Source organism: Nothobranchius furzeri, chromosome 2, assembly GCF_043380555.1.
Source record: "Nothobranchius furzeri strain GRZ-AD chromosome 2, NfurGRZ-RIMD1, whole genome shotgun sequence".
Taxonomy (NCBI): Eukaryota; Metazoa; Chordata; class Actinopteri; order Cyprinodontiformes; family Nothobranchiidae; genus Nothobranchius; species Nothobranchius furzeri.
The window spans coordinates 60,345,758-60,362,590 of NC_091742.1; the positions used below are offsets into that span (position 1 = coordinate 60,345,758).

General features: G+C 43.7%; 1 protein-coding gene across 2 annotated transcripts in view; it reads left to right on the plus strand.

The window, feature by feature from the left end:
* The window catches only part of LOC107377249 (glycerol kinase), a 40,327-nt gene that overhangs the window by 2,555 nt on the left and 20,939 nt on the right, over positions 1–16,833 (plus strand). For both annotated transcript variants that reach the window (XM_015946753.3, XM_070547050.1), the window contains exons 2-7: positions 12,719–12,792; positions 12,896–13,002; positions 13,166–13,243; positions 14,646–14,725; positions 14,827–14,964; positions 15,208–15,317. In XM_015946753.3, the coding sequence (XP_015802239.3) occupies positions 12,719–12,792; positions 12,896–13,002; positions 13,166–13,243; positions 14,646–14,725; positions 14,827–14,964; positions 15,208–15,317 (587 nt within the window). The remainder of the gene's footprint in view (positions 1–12,718; positions 12,793–12,895; positions 13,003–13,165; positions 13,244–14,645; positions 14,726–14,826; positions 14,965–15,207; positions 15,318–16,833) is intronic.

Below are 16,833 nucleotides of genomic sequence, written 5' to 3' on the forward strand. Positions count from 1 at the left end.
CGTATATTGTAAATGGAGACCTGACTGTAATAATAAGTAAAGGTTAGCAGCTGTAGCTTCAGTGTGCTCATAGGAAACGTGACAAAAGAACACAAAACACATTTCTCCTTATGGCCTATATAGTTGTTATCATCAACATAACATGATTTACAGAACACATGTGACCAACTAACATTTCATGTTCTACCACCGGATGTTTGGATCAAAATGTGAACCAATCAGATCTTAGATCAGGTGAGAGCCAGGCGTTTCCCGTCATCCTCTAGGTTTTGCAGCCGGTAGAGAGCAACCGCAGCGCCTTGCTCCAAAATCTGCGGCCGCCTTGATCTCACGAGGTTATCGTTGCCTACGTATGCATGACGTCAGAGCAAGTCGGTGTCAAGTCGGACACAAATCTAACCGGCATGCACTGCTCGCCGATCACCGGTGATCTAATCTGCGCAGAACTGGCTCATCTCGAACACAGCCGATGGCTTGAATACAGCAAAGCGGCGTTGGTGATGTACTGCGTTGTATGCCATAAGTATGTGACGACAAAATCGAGTTTTGTTGAGGGAACAAACAAATTCAAACTTGAATACGTTATTATGTTTGTGAATGTGTACAAAATGAAGGTTTATTACATTTAAAACGATTCAGTTGTTATTTTGACTCGTTTTGGCGGCTGACCAGCGGGGCCGGTAGATTCTTGGCGGGGCCGGTAAATAATCAGAGTTACCGGCCCGGCTGGCCGGTTGGTTTTGAAGTTAATGTCCACCCCTGGACAGCCAAAGTTACAACATTAAATCATCATAGTCACTTAGTACTTACACTGCCACAGTTTACTTTACCAAACACAAACCAGCAGTTCTTTCCTGACACTAAAACCAAACAAGAATTTCACGAGCGAGAGTTGACCCTGAAGAACGCGTCACATTGCGGGCAAAGTGGCAATAGCTGTCTTGAAGCCAGCGATAGCGTGGTGTTATAATTACGAGATATTCACAGGCGCACTGCGTGCCATTTCGCAAATGAGTTGTTAAGACTATAAGAATTTTGACTTTGAAAAGAAATGTGATTGTCATGGGTGGCTAATAATTTTATCCTAAACTATGATTTTATCAGATAGAACAGTCGTGTTACTGTTGTGATTAAACTTACCAATTACAATGCCTTTTAGGTGGAGCCTCTCAAAGGCCACCTTCCCATTTTGCCCTCGGCGAGGGCATTAGTCATGGCTCCTTTGAGGACCCGCCACACCGTGTCCTTAACTGTGGACCCCCCCGCAAGGCCGAGTGTTGAACCCTAAAATTAGAAAAATTGATCTTCATTAATTTTTTAAACAAAGATTGATTTTCATTGAATTTTCAAACAAATATTATACAAACTTAAAGAAAAGCCTAGATAGCCATTGTGCTCCACTATTAATTTATTTGGCGTTTCATGGTTGCCTGATGAAGGGCAGAGACCTGAAACGTGTGTGTGTGTGGGGGGGGGGGGGGGGGGGGGGGGGGGAAATAATTGGGTGTACCTCGTTGACTGCACAAGCAGTCCTTTAACTCCTTTGGCATATCTACCACTTTAAGATATTGAACAACACATAAATTGGATGTGCATGCCAAAATGCATTGTCCAAAACTTTGTTGTAAAGGACAGAAAAAAGCTCACCAATTCATGGGCCAATGTTGGACTGATTCCAAGCTCCCTCTCCAGGGCCATCAGGGCCTGAACATCTGCCAAGGGGTAGATGCCGTGGTGCCTGGTCTCCACACTTCCCCCTGTGGTCAGGCCCTGAAGAGCAGCAACAGCAACAAAAAGGTCCTGCACCATTTTGGTGAGGCCGCAGTGCTGCTGAAGGATTATTTCCTGTTTCACCAGGACTTCATACAGGAGAGCTGAAAAGCATTTCAGACACAAAGAAACAACATAGTTTAAGCATTTTTGCATTTACATGTTGTGTGTGTGTGTGTGGCATTTTAATTAACCAAAAAGAGCACACGTCACCCCTCTGTTCATTGAGCTCCACTGACTACCGCTAGCAGCACGCATCAAATTCAAATGGCTAACACTAGCATACAAAGTCCGAGACGGTACGGCTCCCATCTACCTGAATCCTCTTGCAAAGGCTTACGTCTCGGCCCGGCCGCTCCGGTCATCACAGGATGGTCGGCTAGCAGTGCCTACACTACGCTCAGGACAATCCAGACTCTTCTCATGCATCGTTCCACAAATGTGGAATGACCTTCCAAGCACTACCAGAACAGGAGCTTCCTTTTCAATTTTCCAGAAACTCCTGAAGACCCTGCTCTTCAGAGAGCATCTTCTTAACTAGCACCCTCCCTGCACCCGTACCCCCTCCCTTGTTCCCTCCTCTCCATGATTGATGTCAAGTTGTTGTTATTGTTGTTGTTAGCCTCAAGGGCAACATGCCAATTATCACTTAGTCGCTTTGGACAAAAGCATCTGCTAAATACATAAACATAATTTTTTTCCATTCAGACTCTCTCTCTCTCTCTGTGTGTGTGTGTGTTTAGCTTTATAAACCATCTTATATTAGTATGTATGCATGGATCATGTGTGTTTGTATACTGAAACTGGCATGTGAGGACTGGGTAAGTGTAAACCATAATAACCTTACATGTCGTATCGTCCCACTGCTGCCACTGCCCTGGAGAGGAGCTAGGGCAAACTGTAGGCACCTGGAGAGCCGGTTCCTCCCTCATCATCCCACCAGATGAAGAGGGAGTTTGAACTGGAACCCCCTGGGTTCCCTGGTGACCCTGCAGGTCAATGGCCTGCCGCAATGATGTCCCCAGGGTCATGACATGCTGGAAGAGTGTGTAGAAGAGGGAGAGGAAGAAGAACAACAGTTTACAAAATGCAATTATCGACCTCAACAGTGACGTAATGGCTCCAGTTTTTCTCCATGTAACTGCCTCATTAACCTTTGTAAATTTCCTAATGTATCACATTTGAAACACCACACTTACATGATCAGCTACACTCAAACCCATTTGCTATACATATGTTACTGTGGTATTTGTTGAGATTTCCATTACCTGGTAATTGGTCAGGTCAGGCAGAGGTACAGGTTATTGGGGAGGAGGAACCTTCTCCTCACTGGGGGGATGGCTGGGGGTGGGGGAAGCCCTCTTCCGGGGGTCTGGGCTTCATCCTCTGATGAGGCCCGGTCCTGGACATATGCTTGGCCTTTGGAAATGAACACACAATACAAAATATTTTTGGAATTAAACATTTATTTTAAGTTAATGAGTGCAAATTCAACACAGGCCCAAGAAGTGGAGGAATGGAAAGTTCACAAAATTCTTACTTAATTCTTCTTTGAGGCCTTTCAATGGCTTCCGCCTCAGACTGGAGGTCTGTCTGCTCCTCAGCAAGAGGGAGCTTCCTCCTCGCCTCATTAAGTCATCTGTGTTCACAACAGAGTACATTTTCATGTTGTGTCACTTTCTTAATCATCTTTATTAAATATCCCGCTCCTGCCCGCTCCCGCTGAATTTCTGACCATTACCGCCTGCAACCGCAACGTGTGTGTAACACTCCCGCACCCGCTGTGTGCATGTCTACTCCCGCCCGCAACCGCAAAACTCTGAGAAATTATTACCTCACAATAAAAGACATGTACTGAGTTTGTGTCCTCTCTGGTCCTGGAGAAAACATGTCATTTTATAGGCTATACCAGGGGTCGGCAACTCGCGGCTCTTCCATCCATCTGGTGCGGCTCTCTGTGCTTGTAAAATAATGGATATTTAAATGAAATGCTTTATATTTTACTGAATTAATTTTATATCTGTAAGTCAATTCTAAATGTAAAGATTGTCTGCGTAATCCTGAACAGTTCCAACCAGGTCTTACCAGGTTGACAGGTCACGCTTGTGCATAATTGGCATTTTCTGAGCTGAAGAGGATGTGAGATTCTGGGATTCTCCTCAGACGGCTCCTGGATGCGTTGCCACATTGGAGACAGGAACAAGCGCTATTCAGCCAAAGTTTCATAATCAGGGAACATTTTCTGACAGTCTCTCTGAGAGACAGGGTTAGGAAAACACTCGCTTCAGTGGGAGGAATCTTCCCGCATGCACCCTGGTTCTGCGACGTGCTCCAAGCCCCTCTCCACATCTTCAGCTCGCTGTGCACCTTATGTACGCGCTGACAGCGAGCTGCGCTGAGCAGTGTCCAGCTCAGATGTTCAGATGGGAATCTTTTCTCGGGTGATTTAGCTATATCTGCAATAAAATGTCAGTTCATCTGCATGCGTATTCTTTCTATTCTTTCTCCGTCAAAATAAACGGTCAAATACGGGAACTATCCGGTCAACACAACACAAGCCCTGCTTTTTACTGTTTTGTTTTCTTGTGAAAATTGTTGGAAAGAGATTAAATTTAAACTTGATTAACACCAGAGCCAGTGCGCCGTTATCTCCGTGACTGGAAATGAGGGAAAAACAAATTGATCGGATCCTGCACGTCTTTTAACACATTGGTCAGGATTGACGCACTTTGTTTTCATTTAGTTTTTAACCCTTTAACGCCGATGCATCACCAGGATCACCGGTGATGCATCGGCGCATGCTATTTCAAACAACTCGCTACTTAAACTATAAAATTCTTTAAAAAAAACATAAAGGAGCTACTGTGTGGTGCTTAAAGGGATAATGAAATCAAGGCCGTTTCATATTCTATTCTCCTCTGTAATCGGGCAGTGATCGAGGTCACTTTTCTGAGACCTGAATGAGAAATATTAACACAATCGGAGAAACTGCTCCAAATGTCTGACTTGCCTTGCTTTGGTTTTTGTGTCATAAAGACCTTGTTTCAGCTTCTTTTCAACATCAGTTGCCGACTCCATCATACTCATCCCAATCCAGCCGACCGTTCCCGCCCGCAGCAAAATTCACACCGCCCTCCCCCGCAAGACTTGTGTTGGGTCCCGCAGGACCCAATCCCGATGCAGCCCTCTACCACCCGGTACCGTTACAGTCTGCTGCAGCCGCAGCAAACCGCGTGACCCTTTGGCGAAGCCACTTGGTCGTATATAGACGCTGGTTCCGTTAGCTGTAGGTTAGCCACAGTTAGCATCTGTACCTCATCTAAACAGAGGCACAGCCACTATCTACTAGCAGAAACCAAGCCATTAGTTCTGGAACCCGGAACGTGGCCGAATATTACATTTTGCTAAAACAAACAATACAGACCTAAAACAAAACTATAGCAAACAAAAAGGTAGGATTCAAGAAGAAATAGTACTCACCTCTGTCGTGATGCTGGAGAAATGAGCAAATTAGTCCTGATTCCCGGTCTTCGATCACTATTTTTCCCGCCATTTGATGAGTTTTATGGCTTGCCAAAATAACCCCATAGCACACCTGCAGAAGTCACAGACACTGTCCCGCTCTCGTCTGGCTACCCAGAATATGCCATAATCGCCAGCCGCCTAATTTTCTATTATGGCAAACCATATTTATGCCACGGTTAAAACAGAAACACTCACTGACGTAATTGTCTATAATGGGAACCCAAAATTATGCCACATTTAAACCAAAATACTTTTTCGAACATTTTTGTGCCAGAAGAATGCCAAAATGCCCAATTAATGCCAAAATAAAACCAAAATAAAACCAAAATGTTTGCTATCTGGGAAGAAATATGCAACGACTTTTTATATAAACACAGATGTTCACATGCCTTAGTCTAGAAAGGCTTCCGTGAATTAAAAAAGTTTTCATAAATTGCCATTTCAGTAGCATTTGTACAATAAACTTTATTATTTGAGTCCAATTTACTTCATATTGGACTCCCTGCGTGCACCAGGACAAAACAACAGCATAAAATTCAGCCATTTCTTCTGTATTTTGTGGAGTTTATTTACCGTAAATCCTCTAATACAGGCCGGTATTCAATTAAAGGCCGGGTCCCCCAATTTTGGCCGGTGTCGGAGTCGGCGGAGGTGAATAATGACCGGTCTCTTATTGTGGCTGGGTGGAATGTGGTAACAAGCAAGTACGGGGGGCGGTTGTGTCATCGTCTCACTTTTGATTTGCCAGTGATAGACCGCGAAGGTAACTTTAACCGTGCGGAGACGAAGAGGAGGCGAAAATTTGATATCAAGTTCAAAGAGAACGTGCTGATTATGCTGCAGAACACTCTGGGGAGCAGTAGCAGGGGTTGTATGAACTAGTCAACTTCACTATAGTGACTTTTTATGCCTGTCGTCGACTAGTCGCTGTCACGTGATAATGACTGGCAAGATGCAGTCCACGGAAAAGACAGCAGCCTGCCGTCAGCAGGTGACAAGCTCCTCGAGGGGGGGGGGGGGCAACGCGCTGTGCCAGAGCGTCAGTACTGACATGCGATCGTTCATGTCGGTTCATTTCCTTTAATGTTTTCTGTCTTTTATTTGCGCCTGATGTGTTTCGCTGCTGTGGAGCAGGGCGCATCACCTTGTCCTCCGACGCACCGATCACTGATGCGGCCGGCAAGCAGGGAGCACTCCGCTGTTTTTGTGGTCGGTAGATCTGCCTCCTGAGCACGGCCACAGTAACAATCAGGTGTCGCCACCTCAAAAACTAATTTAACACGCGATCGTTCATGTCGGTTCATTTCCTTTAATGTTTTCTGTCTTTTATTTGTGCCTGATGCGTTTCGCTGTGGATCGTGGCACATCACCTTGTCATCCGGTGACGCACTGATCACTGATGCGGCCACCAAGCAGCGAGCACTCCGCTGTTTTCTGGTCGGTAGATCTTTTAGAACTGCAGTTCAAAGGTAACTCTTAAGGTGAATATATATGAACCCAGGTAGCAGTTTCTCTTTAGGATTGAGAGGAGATGCAGGAAGATAATAAACAGACAGGACAGAAAAATAGTCAAATAAAAACAAGTTAGTTTTTGTACCTGGTGGTTGCAACAAACAGACACCATTGAAGGTAATCAGAAGTGAGGAACAGAAAATGAAATAATTATTTTAATGTTTAGAGCAGCAGGAACTCTGAGAGGCTGCAGGCGCATCAGTGAGTTTGTGGCCGCTGCGCAGGGGGAGGGGGGAGAGGGCTGAAGCAGAAACTACCGTTGTTAAAAGAAATGTGTTTAACTTTGAAAATGTGGGCGCAATTTTTATTGTCAAAAACTCCAGCGAACCATTAGTTCATTTTGCTCAAATAGAAATAGAGGCCTGCCTCTAATACTGGCCCTCCTTCCAATAAAGGCCTGGAGCTTGATGAGCTTGAGTCAAATACAGGCCCGGGCCTGTATTAGAGGATTTACGGTATACTTTATGAGTTTATGAATACTTGACCATCTGAAATGGACTCCAGTTCCAACTACAGGACGTGATTGCTCAATCATGGAAACAAGGTATAATCAGGATTCTCTTTGAGTTGGAAAATTATATCCCAGACTTTGGCCTAGTCCACACGTAGCCAGATTTTTTTTTTAAACAAATATCCGCCCCTCCAAAAACGCATCCACACCACCTCGTTTAGAAAAAAACTCTGTCCACACGTACCCGGATAAATACGTTGTTAATGACATGCCAGACCTGTAGGCGGCAGTACTTCCCCCGTTCTTAACCTCGTCCTTCGTCTGTGGTCTTCCGCAAGGAGCAGTAATTCCGCTTGCAAAAACAAACAAGCAGAAAGCGCTTGGACAATTGATAAAGCGAGCGCAGCTCTGAGGGCATCCATGCTGCCGGCTAGTGTAAACACAGGTCGCACACGTGATGTTAGCATTTTTTTGTCGCGGAAAGTGACGTTGCGGACCTTAAAACTCCGGTTTTGTCTGTCTACACGCAGACACCCAAAACGGAGAAAACGCAGATCTTCACTTTGGCCGGAATTTTTAAAAAGATCCGTTTTCGTGTGAAAAAACTCTGTTTTTGTGTGGATGACAGGCCAAAACGTAGAAAAATATCTACGTTTTGGCAGATCCCCTGCTACGTGTGGACAGGGCCTTGGGCTGGGCGATATATCAAAAATGCGTTGTTATGGAAATTTCTGACTCTAATCAATATAATTTTTTGTGTAAATAAACTTGATAATAAAATGAAAATGAATAGATTCTCCCTGTAGAGCCAGGCCTGGAGATGGGGCACATCGGCAAGTGCCTGGTGGCCGGGCTTTCACCCATGGAGCCCCGACTGGGCATAGCCTGAAGTGGAAACATTGGTCCCCCTTCCCATGAGCTCACCACTTGTGGGAGGGGCCAAATGCGCTTGAGCACCAAACTACAGTTCAGCCTACCCACCCTTTTTGGATTCCTTGGAGGGGGTACTGGAGAGCGCTCTTTCTGGAGACTTCCTCGTTCTGCTGGGGGACTTTAACGCTCACGTGGGCAACGACATTGAGACCTGGAGAGGTGTGGTTGGGAGGAACGGCCCCTCTGATGATTCGAGCGGTGTTTTGTTTTAGACTTCTGTGCTAGTCATGGATTGCCCTTATAGAACACCATGTTCAGACAAATGTGTCCGTATGTGCTCTTGGCATCAGGATACCTTAAGCTGCAGCTCGATGATCAAATTTCTTCTTGTCTCTTCTGGTCTGTGGCCACATGTCTTGGACACTCGGGTGAAGAGAGGGGCGGAGCTGTCAACTGGCAACTGGTGAGTTGGCTCCAATGGTGGGGGATGAAGCCGGTTCGACCTGGCAGGTCCAAATGTATTGAGGGTCTGCTGAGAATGTCTGGCGTAGTCTCCCGTCAGAAGAAGTTTCAATTCCCACGTCCGACAGAACTTCCTAAATGTTCCGGGAGAGGCGGGGCACATCGAGTCCACGTGGGCCAATTTCCGTGCTTCCTTGTCGAGGCGGCCGACCGGATTGTCGAACCTCAGATTCAGGAGGAGCAATAAGGTTTTTGTCCTGGCCGTGGAATACTGGACCAGCTCTATACCCTTAAGGTGGTTCTGTAGGGTGTGTGGGAGTTTGCTCAACCAATCTACATGTGTTTGTGGATATGGAGAAGGCATTCGACCCCTTGGGAGGCCCTTTCAGGAGTATGGGGTACCAGGTTCTCCGATACGGGCTGTTAGGTCCCTGTGTGACCGGTGTCAGAGCTTGATCTATATTTCCGGCAGTAAGTTGGACTCCACCAAGGCTGCCCTTTGTCACAGATTCTGTTCATAAGTTTTATGGACAGGATTTATAGATGCAGCCGAGATGATCTGTTTTTGTGGCCTAAGGATTGAGTCTCTGCTTTTTGCAGATGACGTGGTCCTGTTGGCGTCATCAGAACATGGTCTCTCTCTGGACCGGTTCACAGCCGAGTGTGAAGCAGCTGGGATGAGAATCAGCTCCTCTAAACCTGAGACCTTGGTCTCAGTCAGAAAAGGGTAGAATGCGTTCTCCGGGTCAGGGATGAGGTCCTGCCTCAAGTGGAGGAGTTTGTGTCTCAGGGTCTTGTTCATGAGTGAGGGAATGATGGATTGTGAGATCGATAGGCGAATTGGTGCTGCATCTGCAGCGATGCGGGCGTTGTACCGGTCTGTCGTGGTGAAGAGAGAGCTGAGCTGGAATGCAAAGCTCTCAATTTACCGGTAGATCTACTTTATACCCTCACCTATGGTCATGAGCTTTGGGTAGTGGGCACATCCAACTGGGAAAAGACCTAAAGGAAGGCCCAGGACATGGTGGAGGGACTATGTCTCTCAGCTGGCCAGGGAGCGCCTCAGGATTCCCCTGGAGGAGCTACCCAAGTGGCTTGGGAAAGGGAAGTCTGGACCTCCTTGCTTAGGCTTACTGCCCCCTGCGACCCGACACTTGATTAGTGGCCAAACATGGATGGATGGTGTTACGTCCCTGACAGGAGGTGTTAAAATGTAACATCTACCTCCTGTCTCTGAGGGGGTAACATAAGAAATGCGACAGTGGAGTTAAAATGGGTTTAATTGTTATAAAAGGTTCTAAAAACAAGTGCAAACAGATGGCGAGCATTATAAAGATGATGCAAAACGAAAATGTCACTATAAGGTTAACGGTTAAAAGACAAAATATCAACTATATAAAACACCGGGTTAAAACTTTATTAAAAGTTTTACCTAAACTGAAGGTGTTTTAAAAACACAACGAAGTTGATAAAAGTCTAAAAACTAAAGCAGAGTTAACCTTAAAACAGAGTCAACTAAGTTGACATCAACCAAAGATCCCCATGGATCACTCAGAGTTTTTTCCTTTAAACTCCTCAACTCAGAGTTACAACTTTAAAAGTTAAAACTCATCACAAGCGAAGGGGTTGAAAACAAAATGAGGCCTGGAGGACAGCAGAACCCCATGCACTGCTGCCTCCCAGACTGCTGAAGGCACAGTCTTTTTATCCAGGTGTTGGTCATCAGCAGGATTCAGCTCAGCTGTGCTCCTCAGCAGCCTGGAAGAGAGGAGGAGGAGGAGGAGGAGGAGGAGGAGGGGCGGTGTCAGGCTTGATCACCAGGGATGGGTGATCTTGGCTCCTGCATCCCACTGGCCAGGCTGGCAGCCGTAACAGATGGATAGATGTGTGTAGTTTGGCGACGTTCATGTCCCTTTAAGAAGTTGTACCGCCTCAAGTCACATGACAATAGGGTTGCAACAAACAATTATTTGGATCATTGATGAATCGGATGGGGTCTCGACTCAATTAATCGGATATAACAGGAAAATTAAAAATCTTCTAGGGAAACATTTTTTTCTCTCCATGTACTTTATTTAACAACTGAATATGATTAGAAAACCATTCAACATCGTGCAAAACAACAAGCTGTCACCTAAATATATTGATAGTTAAACTATAATCAGTAACATTTGATGTATTTCATTAACAGATTCAGTACTAAGCTACAGGAAATGCTAATAACATTTAATTTCCACTGCTAAAAATGTAATGGTGACATGTCTATCATGTACGGGTTAGCAATAATCCAGTTTAAATTATGTTCACAGTGTTTGTGAATTACATGCTACAGTGGCTTGCCATAATCCTACAGCTGCAGAGCAGACTCGAAGCAGCAACCTGACTGCAGCAGTTCTGCTCCAGGGCGCTGCAGTCAGCTAAGAATAAACAGGATGGTGGGGACTTTTCTTCTGCTTGTAGTGTTTAGATATTCTCACCATCAAGTTTTTTCGGAACCCCACTTAATCGCGAGCCTGCAACCCGTTAGCATTAGCTAATCTGCCCGTAGTTACACTTTTCATCCCAAACTTTGGATTGTTTCTGCCTTTGTGTCTTTGCTGGTTTCTCCGGTTTCCTCCACAGCACCTAGATTAGCACATTCTTACACAATAACAAGCAACTTACCTTTGTTCAATAAAGTTCTGGGGGAAAAAAGGAACTTGAAAAGATTTTGCTCGAGTGCTACATCTAAAAATGGTTTATCGCACACTGAGTGTTTTTCATCGCACTTGCGACATATATCTCTCGTTCTCATCTGGGTTGCCAACGCATTTATTCATCGATTTTATCGATTCATTGTTGCGGCCCTACGTAACAACGTGTCTCAATGTGATACGTGTGACAGCCCCATCTATTGGTCAATGTTTGTTTTTGCGTATTCACGTAATTATCGTCCATTTATCGTTATTGAGGTGAGCTCCTCAATGTATTGTGATATTTATTTTAGGATATATTGCCCAGCCCTATTTCAAGACATTAATTTGAAACACGTACTTCTTATTTTCTACTTAATAGAAGAAAAAATAGACAGGCAGCAGTTGCTGTAAAAGCAGAGAAGAGTGGCCGGATGCCCCATCAGTGTTTGTTCAGGAGTACTGATCCTCAGAAATGGAACCATATAGCAGAATATAGTTGGACACCACACCGAGCTATGTTTTATTTTTAGCGAGTTGTATATGATCATTGTGTTATCCCCTCACTCTGCCAGTTTTAGAGAAATACAGGTTCAGCTTTCAGAAAAGGTGGAAGTTTGTAATATTTACAAAATTAAAGCAAATTTTCAAAGTCAATTGTGACCAAACTTTTTAACAAGTTTTATAAATAGTTTATTTTTGTGAGCAAGTTAATACAAATGTGTTTAATTGCACAATTTTCTGAAAGTGTACTCTGATTACATGTGTAGTGACTATCAAGTCCCACTTTTAGTCACCCTTGGGTGCGGGTGGAGGCAATGACTCGCTTCAACAAAATTGTCCAGGCAGAAAGCGGGTTTGGGTTTATTGTCCCATTTATTGAATATGTTGACGATCACAAGCTGGGTCCAGAATGGCTATTTCTTGTCCAGGTTTATGTAAATGATGAAAATTATAACTGCAAATTAGACGTGGCATATGAAACCAAACGAAGCGGTAAAAACCGTGTGACCTCCCGTCACCCAGAAAATGCCAGTGCACTGCCACCTCAACACCTTTATAGGCTCCACAGTGCCACCAGTGGTCAAAGGAAATACAAACCATAGTGCAATAAACTGAAATGTACATAAAACATTATCAAAATAAACTTAGACCATAATATAATCTAAACCAAAACAATAATGGCTCCTACAACATGTTAAGGTTGACTTGTGAAAATGAAAACAGGAAACATTTTAAGTTATTTCCTTCAAACGTGTTTTACTAACTGCTTGTGTTTATGTGAGAAGTCATAAATTCCTTCTGAAGGCGTTTCGGACTGTGTTCTGGGTGTGGTGCTTGTTTGGAGCCAAACGTTTTATAGACATGAGTCACGTAAACAAACAAACAAAAAGCAAGGCTGGCTTCCATGAATGCTATACCCTCAACTTTGATCCTTTTTGATGTTTTCTAGGTGTTTAATTCCAAAACAGCAGAGCTGCTCAGCCACCATCAAGTAGAAATAAAGCAAAGCTTCCCAAAAGAAGGGTGAGAGGAAAACATGATCTGTTTGTTTTCATGTTTAGTTCTTTTATCTTTTATTTATTTATTTCATTTTCTTTATTGGCATTTTGTTTGACCTTCCGTTCAGATGGGTGGAAGAAGATCCCAAAGAGATCCTTCAGTCGGTGTACGAGTGCATGGAGCGGACTTGTGAAAAACTGATGCAGCACAACATAGACATCTCCAACATTAAAGGTAGATGCACCCTGCCACTCCTTAATCATAATATGTACTAGCACCTATCCTGCAGACTGAACATAATCAAAAATATTTAGAAAAGGTTTGTTTTCTGTTGTTAAAATCCACGTAGGAGGTAATTGTCTGAAATCTTTGTCAACTGTGTCTTAATTTCGTGTAGCTATTGGAGTGACCAACCAACGAGAGACCACGCTTGTTTGGGACAAAGAGACGGGCGAGCCGCTCTACAACGCCATCGGTACGGTTCTAAAACGCTCTTGATAAGTTTGTTACCTAAATGTTTGGAATGAGCCTCATTTTCTTCAGTTGCGTTTGTAGAATACAGTCTTTGCTGGTTTTTACAAAAGCATTTCCATATCTCTATGGAAACAAACCATGCCTTTACTAATTAGGTACATCGGCTGATCTAACATCATGTAGGCTGCAGGGTTTCCCCCCGAAAACTGGCGGGCTGTGAGAGCTGGGGGATAAGTGCGTGCATGGATTGGTCTTGGGGGGGGGGGGGGGGGGGGGGGCGCGGCGATTGTTCCGGTACCGTTTCTCATCAGTGACAGCGGAGGAGGGGCGCACGGTTCATTTTGATGCCATGCGTCGTCCGTGGCAGTGGAGAAGGTAGGGCTGGGGCGGGGGGCGCTTAGCCTGGCGGTGACCAAGCAAAGCCTGGCAGCCCGTCAGGCTTATAAAGCGCTGGGGCAAACCCTGAGGCTGAACAAGAAAATAGTCTCCTACACCTATCTCCTGCATTTGCTTCTGATAGAAAACAGATGGAGAAACTCTGGGACTTGAAAAGTCTGACAGCTCTACGTTGTCTCTTAAAGGGAGACTAGGTTGTTTTGGCTTGCTGTTAGCGCCCCCTGGTGTCCAATTGTAGAACAGAAATCAAAACGTATCTCCTCGCTGTGCGTTCGTCATTTTAACACCTTAATCTAACAGCTGAAATGTCTCCTCAGCCTTCCTTAGTGTCTACAGGAGTGATTCATCACCAAACCAAACAAATCAGCTGTGTTCATGATCTAAAACATGACAGGTGTGTCAGCTCCACTTTTTCCAAGTCCCAACAGAGCGGTCCGCCAGTCTGAAGTTGCAAGTGGAATATTCTGGCCACAGGGGGTGATGAGGGCTGGGTGGCCTTAAAATGTCTTTTTAGCACATACCGATTAAAGAAAATGATTTAAAAATATGGAAAAATTGCAAAGTATCCCATTAACATTCATGGACTCACCCACCCTGACTCGCGACGGGGAAGGCTTTTGTTGTTTTAGCAAAGAACGTCTTGGCAAATAGAAGGTAACCGTTAGCATTAGCAACTCCACCACACAGCAGAACTCCTCCAGGCTTTGTGTTATTTGTGGAGATAAAACATCAAAGTTGCAGAGCAAACTGAGTTGATGGTAGAGTCGTGGTTATATTATCCAATCCGAGGTGGGATGTCCGAATATCAGGAAATAAGACTCCAAATCCTACCATCTTCTGCCAGCGTCTCCTCTGGCTGACTTCTACATCCTCAAACAGGCGAATCTGAGTAAATATGAGTAAGGCTGATATTTAAAACTTGGTATAAGATGATGCCATGTAGCACAATTTTTACAGAGAGGCAACATTATCATAGGTAAGTGACATTTTGATGTGATTCCCCTCAGTGTGGCTTGACCTTCGGACTCAGTCAACAGTTGAGCGTCTCATTAATAAAACCCCTGGAAGAAACAAGAACCATTTAAGGGTAAAGCTTCAGAATTCCCTGTAATCAACCTGATTTTGTTTATTATAATATCTCATCCATATTTAAGGGACATTTTGTGCTGTTTTTTTGTCACCCTGCAGCATAAAACGGGGCTCCCTATCAGCACGTACTTCAGCGCCGTGAAACTCCGCTGGTTGATGGATAACGTGAGCGAGGTCCACGAAGCCGTCATGTCTCACCGTGCCATGTTTGGCACTGTTGATTCCTGGCTCATTTGGGTACATTTGCTGCCTCGATTTGTTATCAGATCTACCGTATTTTCCGGAGTATAAGTCGCACCAGCCATAAAATGCATAATGAAGAAGAAAAAAACATATATAAGTCGCACTGGACTATAAGTCGCATTTTGGGGGGGACATTTTATTATTTTTACTACTTATTATTACTACTTATAGTCCGGAAAATAGGGTAAATATAAAATTCAGACTGATGTTTGTTTATTTTTGTTGTTTCCATAACAGTGTTTGACTGGAGGCAAGTCAGGTGGAGTCCACTGCACAGACGTGACCAACGCCAGCAGAACCATGCTGTTTAATATTCACACTATGAACTGGGACCCAGAGCTTTGCAAGTATGATTGCTGGTTTTCATTTATCCTACTTATAATTGAAACACCTTTATCACTCTCCTATTTGCAAATCGTCATTATTTTCGCCCTTTGTCAAACCCTGCAGTTAAAAAAAAAAAGAAACGAATCCTACATCCTAAGGCTCAATTCATATCAACTTGTGAACTTCCTAAAATTTTCTTAAGTTTTACAAACAAGCTTTTCTTTCTCTAATAATATTTGCAATCGATAAATAAATGATGCATCAAAACTAGTGTTGTTTTTGGTGGGCACTAGGGCTGCACAATATATCGCAAATATATCGTTATCGCGATATCAGCACGCGCAATTTGCAAAGAACAGATAAATATCGCAGTGAATGGTCAGCTCAAATGTTTGCTACACATAATGCATTCTGTCAATCAAACGTTAGCACGATGCTTTTTGAAACAAATTAAATAGAGCTCTTCCCCCATTTGGCCAATCAGGTGGGTTCTCATAGGTTAGAGTCCCGCCCCCAAGGCTGACGGCACTTGATTTTGATGGTTAGCAAACACCTGAGCTAGCTTAGTTCTGCTCTTTCTGCTGATTCTGATTTTCCCGGGATCCACTGATTGCCTTTTCTTGTTCATTATCTTTTTCCCTTCCTTCACATCGTTTGCTTTCCTCATTTTTATGATATTTTTTGTCATTTTTTTTATTTCTTTTTGATTATTTTTGTAATATCATCATTGCAATAATAATCCCTGTTATTGCATATTGCAGGTTTTTCCTAATATTGTGCAGCCCTAGTGGGCATCTTAGTTTTAGTCTTAGTCTTGATGAGGAAAAAGCATTTTAGTCTTAGTTTTAGTCGACTAAATCTCAAAAATGTTTTAGTCAACAAAGATTTTTGTTTTTAGTTTTACAAAAATGTAAACAAAGTGTTAGTCTCTAACAAATGATTTTTATGTCAGATGTGTACTCTGAGCTACTGGAGAGAGTTTCATTCCAACATCATTTATTCTAGGGCTATGGGACAAAGTCTCTGCAGCCCCAGATTTAGTCCACTAAAACAATAACCCCCAGACTGGTATCATTTTTTTACGTTATTTATAATCACTATAGTGTATATAATTTATCGATGCAGATCTGTGCATCATTCAGATTTATGACTTTCTTTCTCTACAGAATGGACTCTTAGAGAGTGTACAGTCTATTCTACAATATTACAATAGAAATAAAGAAATGTGTTTGTTGAATTTATTAGGAGTTATCATACCTCCATCTTAGTGTCTTTAAATTTATATTTTGGTAAAGGCCACCTACTTAAATGCAATAATGGTTTTCCATATTACTGCAGTGTTATGAGTTTTCACGAGCCTACAGAATTAATGTAAATAACCCAGTTCTGCTCTTGAGCATCAGCAGAGATGCTCATAAACATTTAGATGGGCTTAAACTGTTATGCTGTTGGGGTGAAGGGTGGGACTGTGACCCGTTATTAGGAACCAGGGAGCAGAGGCAATAATCCTGACACACTGACTTTAAAACATTTGTC